The sequence below is a fragment of the Corapipo altera genome, unplaced genomic scaffold (assembly GCF_003945725.1).
Source record: "Corapipo altera isolate COAL_440 unplaced genomic scaffold, ASM394572v1 23, whole genome shotgun sequence".
Classification (NCBI taxonomy): Eukaryota; Metazoa; Chordata; class Aves; order Passeriformes; family Pipridae; genus Corapipo; species Corapipo altera.
This window is the reverse complement of record NW_020884878.1, coordinates 17,460,618-17,473,480: the sequence shown is the minus strand read 5'-3', so window position 1 is coordinate 17,473,480 and position 12,863 is coordinate 17,460,618. Positions and strand designations below refer to the sequence as shown.

The window sequence follows — 12,863 nt, the reverse complement described above, 5'->3', positions numbered from 1 at the left end:
AGCAAATGTCTTTCAGGGTACGATGCAATGCTGAGTTAACTTATAAAAAAATTCAGGGCCTTATTTCTTTTAGGACTAGGATAATCTGTTGGTAACAAACTCTGTGCTTCACGGTCCTCTGCAACAGTCTTTACTGAGAGCCTACTATCAATAACGTATTCCCAAATGAGACCAATTCCCAAATTAGCCCAAGGTCCCCGTTTTTGTACACTCACTCATGGAACAGTCATAAGTGCTCCCACAGAAAAGGAGTGCTGTAAGCAGTCTGGCACCTTACATACTGATAACAGGACAGGTGTTTCACAACAACCGCACAACAGAAATATAACGATTACAGTACAGAGTCACTGCACCAACACTTCAGTTATTCTTTTATAATCCTCAAGCACCATGAATACAGACCAGTATTTAAACTTTTATTCTAACGTCTTGGTAGATTTCTGCAACTGTTTAACTGTTCTCATCTGTATCAACTTCTACATGATACACAGAAAAATACAAGGATATCATGTTCTCAGGTGACATAAAACAAAGTAGCTCAAACAACATTAATGAACACATCAAGTTTCAAGTCCAGATTTAGCCAGCAATCTTCAACCAGATATTGTAACTATTAAAAGGGATCCAAGATTTTTACTTTTGATTCCAGAAGTCAGTTTTCAAAATAGTGTAAACTTAAACTCCTGTACTTTTAACCAATATGAAATACCTATTACTCATTAAAATCCCATGAGAATGGTCCTCTTTTGGAATTAAGTGCCTTACTATGAATCAACTTAATTCTCATGATACAGAAAGAAGCTACTGTGAAGTAATTTTAGGCACTGATTAGTTTACTGCATGTTAGTTAATCTACTGTAAAAATACATGCACTTTACTCCAGTGCTGACTCCAAAAAAAGGCTTCAAAGGAGCCTTCCCTTTTTCAGTTCCTCCCTGCCACCCTTCTTTATTTGTTTGCCTTATTGAGATGTCCTTCCTGCCTCCCCTATTTTCTGCTAGCCAACTGCTTGTGTGGCTGCACAGAGAACCAGAAACCAGCAATTGGAAAAGGAACTCCCTTAACATTTTATAAGCCAGATTGGCTCCTCAAAGAAGTTGAGAAAAACAGAACCCAAATCATCAAGAGTAAGACCTTTGGAGAAAGCTAAGAAGGGTCACATTAAGAATTAGCAATGAAATAGGTTGTGAACTTCAAGCTTCAACAGTAGCATTCATAACAATAATCAACTCCTGTGGAGAATAAAGACCTCTAAAAATAATTTATAACTACTCAAAAATAAAATTTTCTATTCCATACTAACTGCTGAAGCCAGTAAGACCTTTCACCTGGTAACAGAAGCTTTTATGAATAGGTCATAACATGAATGAATTCTTTTTAATCACTATCAGTGAGCTGGGAGTCAGTACCTCAGACTACTCACCAGCTAACCTGCTAGTGTTCTGGACTCCAAATTAACTTAAATTCATACAACTTGTACTCTGGATCTAATCCACAAGCTTCTCTTTGCAACTGCTTCAGCTAAAGAGAATTAATAATGTTTCTAAATCAAAACTCAGCCACCAGAGCAGCATCAGAAAGCCTCCCACTGGTGTCAAACTCAGACCAGATCCTCTGATAAGGCTTTCATTAGCTGCTGATGCTGGCATATGGCATCTCCCCCAAGCCCTTGTTTCTGCAGCTAGGGTATCTCTCAGGATGTTGATATAACTGTTGATGCAGCTTTGCAGTGAAACAGATGAGGGAACTGCTCTGCCAAAAAATAACCCAGCTAAAAGAAACAGTATACTGTTTAATGACACAGCTGTACTTGTATATTATTTGGGTCACTCGAAAGACAAGGAAAGCAGCAGAAAACTTTGAACACCACTGCTCCCCAAAGAAACACTCAAGCCTCAGCAACATCTTTTCCCAGTGGTTACCTTCTGTTCTTCTCTTTCTGTTGCATTTTGACATTTCTCAATCTTCCACTGCCGCATGAAATCTCGCAGATATCCAAAAAGAGTGAGAACACCATAGCCTACGTAGGTCAGCACAGCAACCAGCATTGGTGTTTCTTCAAAAGCTTCATTGAAAGGCCTTTTGTATAATCCTCCATTGTGCACAATATGATTTATCTACAGTAAAAATTTAAAGAGAGGCAGTTGAGGTATTAATTCAAGAAAAGACAGATAGGCATTCCAGAGCAGTCCCCCAGCCTCTGATCAGTTATAGGCTCTGCATTCCCCCCACTCAGCAAAAAGTGCTTCCAACTAGGTTCAGCCTTCACTGATGAATATGTCAGTCTCCATATACGAGGTTGCCAAGCTGTTGATATAACTAAAGTCACAGCTGCCCATCTAGTGCAGTTTAACATCTCCTTAAAGTTATTTAGCTTACAAAGCTACATAGAGAACATTGCTCATATCCAGGTCAACCAAAATGAAAAAACTGCCTTCCCTTTCATGAAGAACTAGGTAGGCACAAATAACAGAATAGTGATGCTTCTCAGGCTCACTACAGAGAAAAAACAAAATAGAAAGTAATAGCTTTACTGATCTAACCAATGTATTCTCAGGCTTGGAAGCCCATACTAGTGTAACAAAACAAGCATAATCTATGTGTCTCTGTAGCTGTTAGCCTAAAGATGCTGACATAAACATTGTACTCATCCATGAGGCGGACATGACACCACAGACAAAAAAGTCATTGTATATAGAGTCTCAATACTGCATATATGTCAGCACACAGAACAAAGCAAGGCTTTCTGCATAAAATCCACACTAAAAGTCATCTTGCTACTTCATACCATCTCCTGAAGATAAGAGTTTTACTAGCTGTGTAATACATGCAGCAGGTCCATCTCAAGTACAATTACTCTAATACATTATATTTCACGGAATCACAGAATATGCCAAGTTGGAAGGGCCCCACAAGGATCATCTAGTCCAACTCCCTGTTTATGACTGTTACAGAAAACTTCATGGCTATAAGGCAAGTGCTCACCCAACATGAACACTGGGGAAAAAACATCATGGTTCTAACTTTACTTGTTCAAAGAGTTAAGTTACAGATCAGATCTCATAAATCAATGTACCAAAACATAGAAACCTAGATGCAAAATTAGATGCAAATTGCTACTGGCATTGCTAAAAGTTACAGAATGGTTGCACTATAATAGAATAGCCACGTATGAAAGAACACTCTCCAAGACATAAATCCCCTATCTGTAGCATAATATATATATATAAGAAGAAATGTATTTTTAAAAATGTACTAATCAAAGAAACCTCAACATCTAGGAAAGAGACTGAACCTAAATTCATCCGCAATGGACAATGGCAAATCATTACTGAGGGGCGCAGGCCAGCAGACAGAATAAAACCAGTTATTCACCCATGTCACTCATCATATGGGAAAGTAAGGCAGAATTGCACTAGCCTCTGCAATGACCGATGAATCAAAGATACACATACTTGTTGGCCTCACCAGACACTGCATGATTAGGAAACCTGCTCATCTCAGGTGCTGGAGCAAGTCTATATTTCAAGTCTGTCACTAATATCGTGAAAGTAATTTTTCAGAAGCAAGGGTCTGCTCTTAGGATACAATTATGCTATAGCTATGAAGTCACTGAGTATAAACTGCAACAGCACCTTCCCTCCTGATAGTCATTTCTACCTTTTCCCTTTTGCAAACACAGACATTCAGAAAAAACTTAACCAAAGCAAATCCTTGATTTGGTCTCCATAGTTGTGGGGACTTTACAACTGGTGTGGAAACAAAACAGGAAAGACACAGTAGGAACTTCTCTTTTATCAGCAGCACTTACATCAGATGCAGATAACTAACTTGCAGCGCTTTGAGGTCAGGTTTAATGCTGAAGTAGTGGTAGCTTAAGTTAGAAAATTACTGTGCTTTGTAACAACTGTAGGAACACTTACCACATTGCAGCTCAGATGCTGGCAATTTAAAGCTTTAACAGAGGCCAAAGGTTCACACGCCATTTTCTTCACGAACAGTGCCAGGCACAGAAACTGCCCCTGCCCCACTCACTCCCACTTTGAGCCATTCGCACCAGCCTCCAGCTTGCACAACTAAAGATAATCTGATTACCAGCATAGCATCCCTCCAACAGCGAACTGATCCAGGTCAAAAATATAATTGTTTGCTGAAGGTTATTCATTAGACCATAATAGTCTTTACAGCACTGCTCCATAAAGTCATTCTTAGAGGTCAGCAAACAAGAGCCAGTGGCTGTTGAAGAGAGAGGAGGGACAGCAGTACCATCATGACAATCACAGAATCAATGAGCCAATGCTGGAGAGGAAAAACCACAAAACCCACCTCTTCTCTGTCACTCTCAGGATTGCTTAACTGTATCACTATGGCTCCAGCCCATGAAACCACAGAATTTTATTGCATCCAGATCTGAGAAAGATCATGCACCAAAGCTCCAACCACTAAAACTTCACAGCTTGATGAATTACAAGTAGAATTTTGCATCTTCACACTGACAGACCAGGCTGTGAATAGCAGCTAATCAGGAGCAGGCACACTACATACCTGCTACCTGTGGCTGTCTACTAACAGTAGACAGTCTACTATCCAATAGATTTCTGAACAAACATAGAAAACTGGTAGTGACTACTTCGCAAATTACCTAGTATCAAATAAATAGAGATCACATCAAAGCTTTTAATGTATTTTTCAGATAACTGGAAGTTCGTCTGGAAGAGATGAAAGGCTACATCCTAAGATTACGGATCTGAAGTTACCTAATACCAAAAAGTAGCTACTGAAAAAAAGCCACCAACAAAGACCCAAATCTGTATGCACATTTCATCAGAATAAAAACATACTAGTCTTTTCCAGGCCATTGGAGGTGCCTGTGCTTGTAACAAATGCTAAAACTAAACAAATTATTCCATATGGTCAAACCCAACATTTCACTAAGAAAGGCCCTTTTAGGAATACCTGTATTGATTCAACACATACTCCAATCAGTTTCACCTCTCAGTGTTCTACCAATGTGCTTATAAATTCTTAGACTCACATGTCTGCTACCACATAAACTGAAAAGCTTCTATATCATCCTAGCTGAATCAAAAATTAAAGAAATACTGAGTGCAATCTCACAAACTCTTCATGAAGCATACAGTGACCATAAATAGAATTCTAGAATTGACTACAGAAGAGACATCTGTAGACACATTTTAGACACAAGCCTATTTATTTTTCTAAGAATGCCTTATAAATCCACACATTAGCCTTCAAATGAAGGCTTACGTGCAAAAGAGCAGCAAGCTTATTTCCAGAGACCAAGGAAGAAGGTAGCTACAGTTTAGTGATTAATTTCCTATTCTGGGGAGGGAAAAAAACAGGTATGCAAGATTAAAACTTTTATGGTTTCAACAAGCCTTACGACAATAAAGTGAGCCATGACCTTTGAAGTAGAATACACAGCATAGCTAAGTGGAGACTGCAGAGAAAAGTCAGAGTTCACTTAAACATACTGTAAAAAAAAGTTCGTGTATGCTCACCTACATCTCTTTCCTATACTGCCCAGACTACATGTAAAACAAAGAGCACTATCAGTAAGAAACTCAACTGCAGGAGAAACACCAGAGAGCACCACTCAGCTGCTTACAGAAGGCAGCAAAGAATCAGCCACAGGTAATAACTGTGTTGGGCCAAGCTCCCGGGGAAACAAATCACATAAAACAGTATTGTAACAGTTACTGAGCAGCAGCACACAGCTACTGCTAGAAGGGACTCCATTGGTCTAAGCAGAACACATCAAAGCCTGATTATAACCACAGAATTTACTGAGTTGGAAGGGACCCACAAGGATCATCTACTCAAACTCCTGGCCCAACAGCACAACTCCAAGAATCACTACTTGTATTTGATTGAGTTGTCCAAACGCTTCTTGAACTCTGTCAGGCTTGGTGCTGTGACCACTTCTCTGGGAATCCTGTTCCAGTGCCCAACCACCCTCCAGGTAAAGAACCTTTTTCTAATATCCAGCCTGAACTTCCCCTGACACAATTTCAGGCCATTCCCTCGGGTCCTGTCACTGGTCACCACAGAGAACAGATCAGTGTCTGCCCCTCCTCTTCCTCTCACGAAGAAGTTGTAGACCACAATGAGGTCTCACCTCAATCTCCTCCAGGTTGAACAGACCAAGTGACCTCAGCCACTCCTCATACTGCTTCCCCTCAAGGCCCTTCACTGCCCTCCTCTAATACCGTTACATCCTTTGTGAGAAGACAAAAGCCGTGTGTAAACACAGAAACATTTGCAGATGCTACTGTAGACAGCACACAGGATTTATTACAGGACTCTGGGTACATACCTTGCACAGCAGGCATGTACTTTAGGGAGAGAAGATGCTACAAGTGCAATAAGCATGACACACAGTAAGAGAGAATTACACTATAACTGGTTATGCTGCTACCCCAGGAAAAAACCAGCACTCTGTATTAAAGAGGCCATTTCTTTCATGCTGCCAGGAAGAGCAAATGCAGATGAACCTGGCAGACTTTATGTAAAGACCTTAAAAAGATTATCTATGCTGGGACACAACTTTGCTAAATTCTTATTAAAATTCAGCAGCTTCTCATTGCCATATACCACACGTACTGCAGGAATTTTACTAGGAGCTTTGCAGCTTTTGTTTTTTAGAAATGCAATGTGGAAGACTGCTTCCATGAGCATGCCTCCATATGGAAAAGTGGTTACATTTATTAAAAAGCACTGAGGGAACTGACACCACAGAAACCACAGCAGTGAGAAGTCCACAAAGGCAGCTGCTCTAAGCTGTTAGGGTATTCTGTGGTAATCTTACTGTCGCCTCCAGCCCTTTTCCTTCCGCAGCTTTAGACTCCAAATCTCAGACTGCTGCATAGGTAAAAAGACCAAGTATTTACTACCAAAATTAGAATTAACTAATTTGAATCACATTTTAAGCTTTCCAAAAAAAAATCACAGGAGAAAAACTTGTTTTACAAAACAGACTTTAACACTCATGTTTTCTTAATTAAACATTTGTTCTTGTTGACAGATATTATCAAATATTTTTATTTGCAACTAGTTACTCCCAACAGATTTGACAGTCCTTTGTTAAAATGCACTTACCACATCCACACAAACAGTGTAAACCTCCACAATATTTAAGCGTTGCTTAGGTTTTGGGTTGGAGTTTTTTTCTTCCCTTTAGCAAGTAAAGGATGCAATTAAATCTGAGGGGTTTGCTTGCTACACATGGGTGACAATTTGAACCCTATCGAGAATATACTTTTTCCTAACAGCTTACCTTAAATTACCTTAAACCTTATATGTAACTTTATCTAGTAGGTTCAGCAGACTGTAGGGATACAGGATTTTGACAGAATTCCCAAACTGCATGCTTAATTACTAAATATGCTTTACAATAAAAATTTCCAAAGACAGCACACGTCTGTAGTGGTTCCCTAACGAGCCAATCTCTAGGCTCTCAGATACCTCTGAAAGCATTCCTAACATGCTTTAGAATCTGCTCTCATTTTTATGGACATTAAACCCCATTACATCCCAAACTTTCCAACTCCTGCTTTCTCAATGATAAGTATTCTTCAAGACTATACTTTTCCATTAAAAACAGATATTTTTCTAGGATTCATTTCTTAATGATGGCAAAACAAAAAACTGGAAACCTTGTTGAAGACAGGCCAGTGTTTTATGTTCCACCTCGATAAACTGAAGCCAATAGATAATTCAGATAAAGCTTTTTTCCCCCTCAACAAATTGAAAACATGACATTTAGAAAAACAATGTTTCTACTGCACAATTAAGAGAGCAAAATGACATATCATTCAAGTAGATACGGTTAAAAAAAAAAAAAAGAACCTGCATACACTTATAACAATTTTTTAGAGCATTTAAGGCTTATCACCAGCTAAATTTGAAATGACAATCCCAATATAATAAATACGTTTTAACGCTTCACCCAAACCAGCTTCTCAGCAGCACATATTCAAATCTAAGAGAAGCCTGTCACATCAGCAGCTACCATGGGCGTTTGTTTTCATACAAGCACAGACACACAAATTCTCAACAAGTACAACACTGGCACTACATCTACTAATTTAATATGATCACCTCAAATACTCATTGCCAGGGAAAACGCTGAGTAGCTATTCCTTCCACAAAGGCTTATAGTCTTTTACAACTGAATTTGGTATTAGAAAAAGATCCTTGTGCACAGGTACACTCTTTCAGAAATAAGAGTTCTGTCAACTAAAACATCTGAACAAGGTCGCTGTCTTTTCTAGGTCAACCAATTTTCTTCTCACTTCAGTTTTGGGTTACTGACACAATACATGCAGTCAGTCATAAACCCAAGCAAGAGGCAGAAAGTAGTAATTTCTTTCCTCGGGTCTGATGCAAGCCTCAGTACATGCCACGAGCCTAAAGGCACACAAGGACTAAATGCAAATGCCTAAACCTGGACACTCCCCTGCAATCCGTGAGTTTATCTGTATAACCAAGGTTGGAAGGGACTTCCAGTGGTCAACATATCCAAGCCCCAGCTCAAAGCAGGTCTAATTACAACAGGTTTCCAAGGTTGCCATGTCCAACATAGTCCTTCACGGAATTCCAACCTCTCTGGGCAACTTCTTCCAGTATTTTACCACCCTCATGGGAAAAATTTACCTTATATGTAATCAAAATTTCCCATTCTTCCAAATTACATCCATTGCCTCTCATTCTATTGCCACACACTTCCAGGAGTTTGGCCCCATCTTCTCTATATCCTGCAGCCAGCTCGTTGAGCCTTCTCTCCTCCTAAGGTTGAGCAAATCCAACTCTCTCAGCCTCTCTGTTTCTTGGGATTCACTTCACAGGATTCACAGATTGATGTGGCTATGTCAGTGTCTTCCTGGGAAGCTCAAAACTGGACACAGTTCGCAAGATGCAGTCTCACAAATGCTGAGTAAGGGGGAACAATCACTTCTTCATGAAGAAGTTCATGAGATTTAGTTCTTCAGGATCATTCTTTTTCATCAGAAATATTTGCATTTAAATTTGCATGTAGATATGAAAAAAACCCCAAAATTCTGTATTAAAATTCCTTTTTATATCAGTGGACAGGGCAGTTAGTTAACATCTTCATCTTATGCTAACTTTCATCTGAAACAAGGGCTTATTCACATCCCTGCTACCACCAACTCACTGTAGCAAGAACAATTTCCAGTATATGCTGCAGTCATCTTTTGAAGTGTGCTCTCCCGAACAAGTTACACTAACCTGAATTCCAGCAAAAACATCTAAAAAAAAAAAAATCAAGATGAAGCCATTCAGCATCCTGAATGAAGCTCCATTCAAGACGAAGCTCCCCTGCATCCTGAAGCATCCCGGGAGATGCACCTACAAGCAAAATATAATTGCTCTCTCTAGGAAGAGAAGCACAAATCACAGGACTACACAAACTGTTTTCTACATGTACACACCAAGGCTTTCAGAAAATAAAAATACCTGTGCTGCCCATTTAGAATTCAGGACTTGTGACAGTTTTAAAGGCATGCAAATCCCACAGTCCTCCCACTCCACTCAACCAAACTTTCTTGTCTTCCTGAGGAAGCAGTACCTTGTTTACAAAGGCACCTATGCAATAAACTATCTGGACGTTGCTACAGGCATTTGAAGACCTTCTCAAAACATCAGGGAAATTAAAAATTGTTTATATAATGCCAGCTCCTATCTAACTGATTTGGAGACACCAGGCACAACGGAAATTAGGAACTTGATATCTAAAACCTATATTCAATTTTTTTTTTGTTTGTTTGAGATTATTTCTTCTTCTTCAACTTCTAGAAGCATAACACAACCATTCTAAGGTGAGAAGCTCAATTAAGGAGTGGAAAATACAACAATACTAAAAATCTGCTCACAATAATAGATTGTAATAAGTTATCATGGAAAATAAGGGCACCTTCTCCCACTAAATAAGTCCCAATCTCCCTATTTTAAGCAAGAAAATTCTTTTCAGATGCAGCATTAGAAAACCATTAGTCATTTGCAAAACACTCCAATGGAGAAATACATTCCAGTTTAAAATTGCACTGCAGAAAGAAGCAATTTCCCTGCACTTTTTGTTATTCTCACAAGTGTCTTGACAGATCCTAAAGACCATTTTTCTATTGAACTTGCTTAACACTCTCTCCAACAGAACAGATGGATATAAAAAGCAGAATCATGCACAGCTTGAAGAGGTAACTTCACTGTTCTTTTACTTAGATTTGCATTTTCTCCTGCCTGTGTTCATTTCCTCACATCATGACAATACCCTTTGAGATGTCAGGTTTTCATCTTACATAGTGTAGTATTACACCAAAGCTTTAAATCAGTTTTAAGATCATTCATAGATTACTATTCTTTTTAACCATGCACTCCCTTAACTGTACAGTCAGAAATCAGTCACTTTTCTCCAATCTTCCACAATTTTTAACTGCCATATGGTTCTTGAACCTCTTTAAATTAAGGTATTCATAACGAGATTGTTGCATTCACTGAATTTGAATCTCTAAACAAATTAACTTTAAGCAGGAAAAAGTAAATTGAACACGACTTCCCAAGAAAGCAAAGGAAAGAGCTGTTACTTATCTTAGTATTTTGACAGAATGCTTTTTTAACATGCTGAAATCCTAACTTCAAATGGTCACTTTCCTAATCATTGATGATATTTCATTAATCTCCAAGGTAGCCTAAGTCAGTTACTGCACAGTCTTAGTAGGCAGCAACAAACCCCATCATAGGTTTTCTTGGAAAAGCACCATTCTTTTCCTCATTTTTACTTTTTCGGGCTTTTTTTCTACTAAGTAGGAATTGCACTCTTGCATGTAAGCTGCCTCCTTTTTGGTACTTGATTACTTTGCATTCCACAGACCTTTTCAGTTACAGATTCTCAAGTGCTGCATGTGGGATGTACATAGTATATACATACACAGACAAATATATTGTACACACAGTGAACATTGACATGTTTCCCTTCTCCTGTGTAAACACCCAACAGTCAAAATTCAAAAGGCAAAAGACCAATTAGGTACCCAAATCTGTGATGCACCATCAATAAAATCTTTTGGCAGCTTACCACTACTGATGCTATTTGAGAAAGCTGTACATGCTTGGTTTCCCTAAACAGTCACTTCTTCCAGTCCAATTCTAACATTTAGACTCTCATTTTGAAAGTTAGCAATCTGGCCCATAGAAAGTTACAGAGAAAAGAATGTAAGACTTAATTATAAATCTCTGCTTGACCAGCAAGCAGCTGCCACAAAGATATGAAATTTACCTGTACACTTCTTACATCCTCTGACAATGCCACTTCATCCTGGCTTTTTGGTAAGATCTCTTGTGACCACTTCTCCAATGAGCACTCTCCCCCTTTATAAACAGTTATCCCAAATGCCTCAGGCCTCCAAAACATATCTGAGGATAGTATCACTCACAAGCTACTAACTTAATAGAATATCTCATAAAACAGCAAGGTTTTTCCTCAGTTTGACATCTATAGTTTTTCCATTCAAACGCTGTTATCTCCCATCTTCTCCAGATACATGGCTGAACAAAATCCTTGAGGAAAAGGCTTCCTTACTTCATTTTTCTGTTCTTCTGAAGTACGAGAACGTAACTGTATTCGGACCTTCTTCTTTAGAAAGCACAGTGTGGGGAAGCACTCATAAAAGAACACTCATCATCACCATGCTTGGTCTTAGCTCAAAGATTTACGTCTAAGGTTTCACAGCCAGCAGTGCTTGGTGTGTGCAAGGCAAGACTACCAGTGCTATAGCTCCCCAAACCAGTACAAGTTGACAATACTGCCACGCCAAGGTGTTGTACCCTCCTCCTCCACTTTTTCACTCCCAATACTGTGCTATCACTTCCCAAGGGCCAGGGCAAGACTGTGAGCATCCATACAGGAACAGAAACACAGTAAGCATCCTGAGTTAAAGATAACTCAGGGGGGAAAAAAAGTTTAGTTATACCCTGCAACAGTTCTCAATCTGGTTCATGCAGTGACTGCACAAGCCTACACTGGAAATGCAAAAGGACTGAAAAACAGGAGCAACAGGAGGGATGACAATGGAGGAAGGCTTTTCTCAAGAAGCATCCAAGGAAACAATCTATTCCATACTGCTCAGTCAGTACTGTTGGTACTGACTCCACGAGAACTATTAAGATCTTTACACTAGAACAGAAAACTTGAGTGCTTTGCAGAGAAACAACTGGCAGTCTGAAAGCACAAATACACGCATCACAGTGTGCACACAGCCGGACGGGAAGTGCTGCATCAATCTCCAACTCTGCTGTACAGGGAAGTCCCTGCTCTTGGCTTCTTGCACCCACAACCCTGTGCATCGCACCTGGAACAACAGAACAGCGGCGAAGAACTGCTAAAACCTTCTGTTCTGAAGCAGAGACCTACTGCGTTGTAGCGGGGTTTAAGTTCAAAGCTTTGCCGCCAACGAAACCCTTGCAGCGAAGTTACAGACGTGACTCGAGGGCCACTCATTTCACGTCCATCACCAGCCCGGCGAGCGAGCACCCCGGGCACTGCCCTCCCGCCTCCCCAGGCGAGGGCCGGGGCCACAAACAGCCCAGTTCTGCCGACGTCCCCCACACCCACGGCCACACCTCGGTGACTTCCCCGGCCTCGCCGCCGCCGCGCCCCCCGCCGGCCCCCGTGTCCCCACCCACCCCGCGCACACCTGCGCTCCGGGCGGGCCGCGCACGAAGCCGTTGCGGAGCGCGCCGTGGGCGCCACCGCCGCCGCAGCCATTGGCGCGGGGCCGCTCGGGCCGCTCCATCCCGCCGGCCCCGCCGCTCCCGCTCCGCCGCCA

At 40.5% G+C, this 12,863-nt stretch overlaps 1 protein-coding gene across 1 annotated transcript in view; it reads right to left on the bottom strand.

The window, feature by feature from the left end:
• Window positions 1-12,810, bottom strand: part of SPTLC2 (serine palmitoyltransferase long chain base subunit 2) — a 79,690-nt gene extending 66,880 nt beyond the window's left edge. The window contains exons 1-2 of the mRNA XM_027638040.1: window positions 12,732-12,810; window positions 1,923-2,117 (exon numbers count right to left, since the gene is read on the bottom strand). Of these exons, the coding sequence (XP_027493841.1) occupies window positions 1,923-2,048 (126 nt within the window). The 5' untranslated portion in view covers window positions 2,049-2,117; window positions 12,732-12,810. The remainder of the gene's footprint in view (window positions 1-1,922; window positions 2,118-12,731) is intronic.
• Window positions 12,811-12,863: the final 53 nt, after the last annotated feature.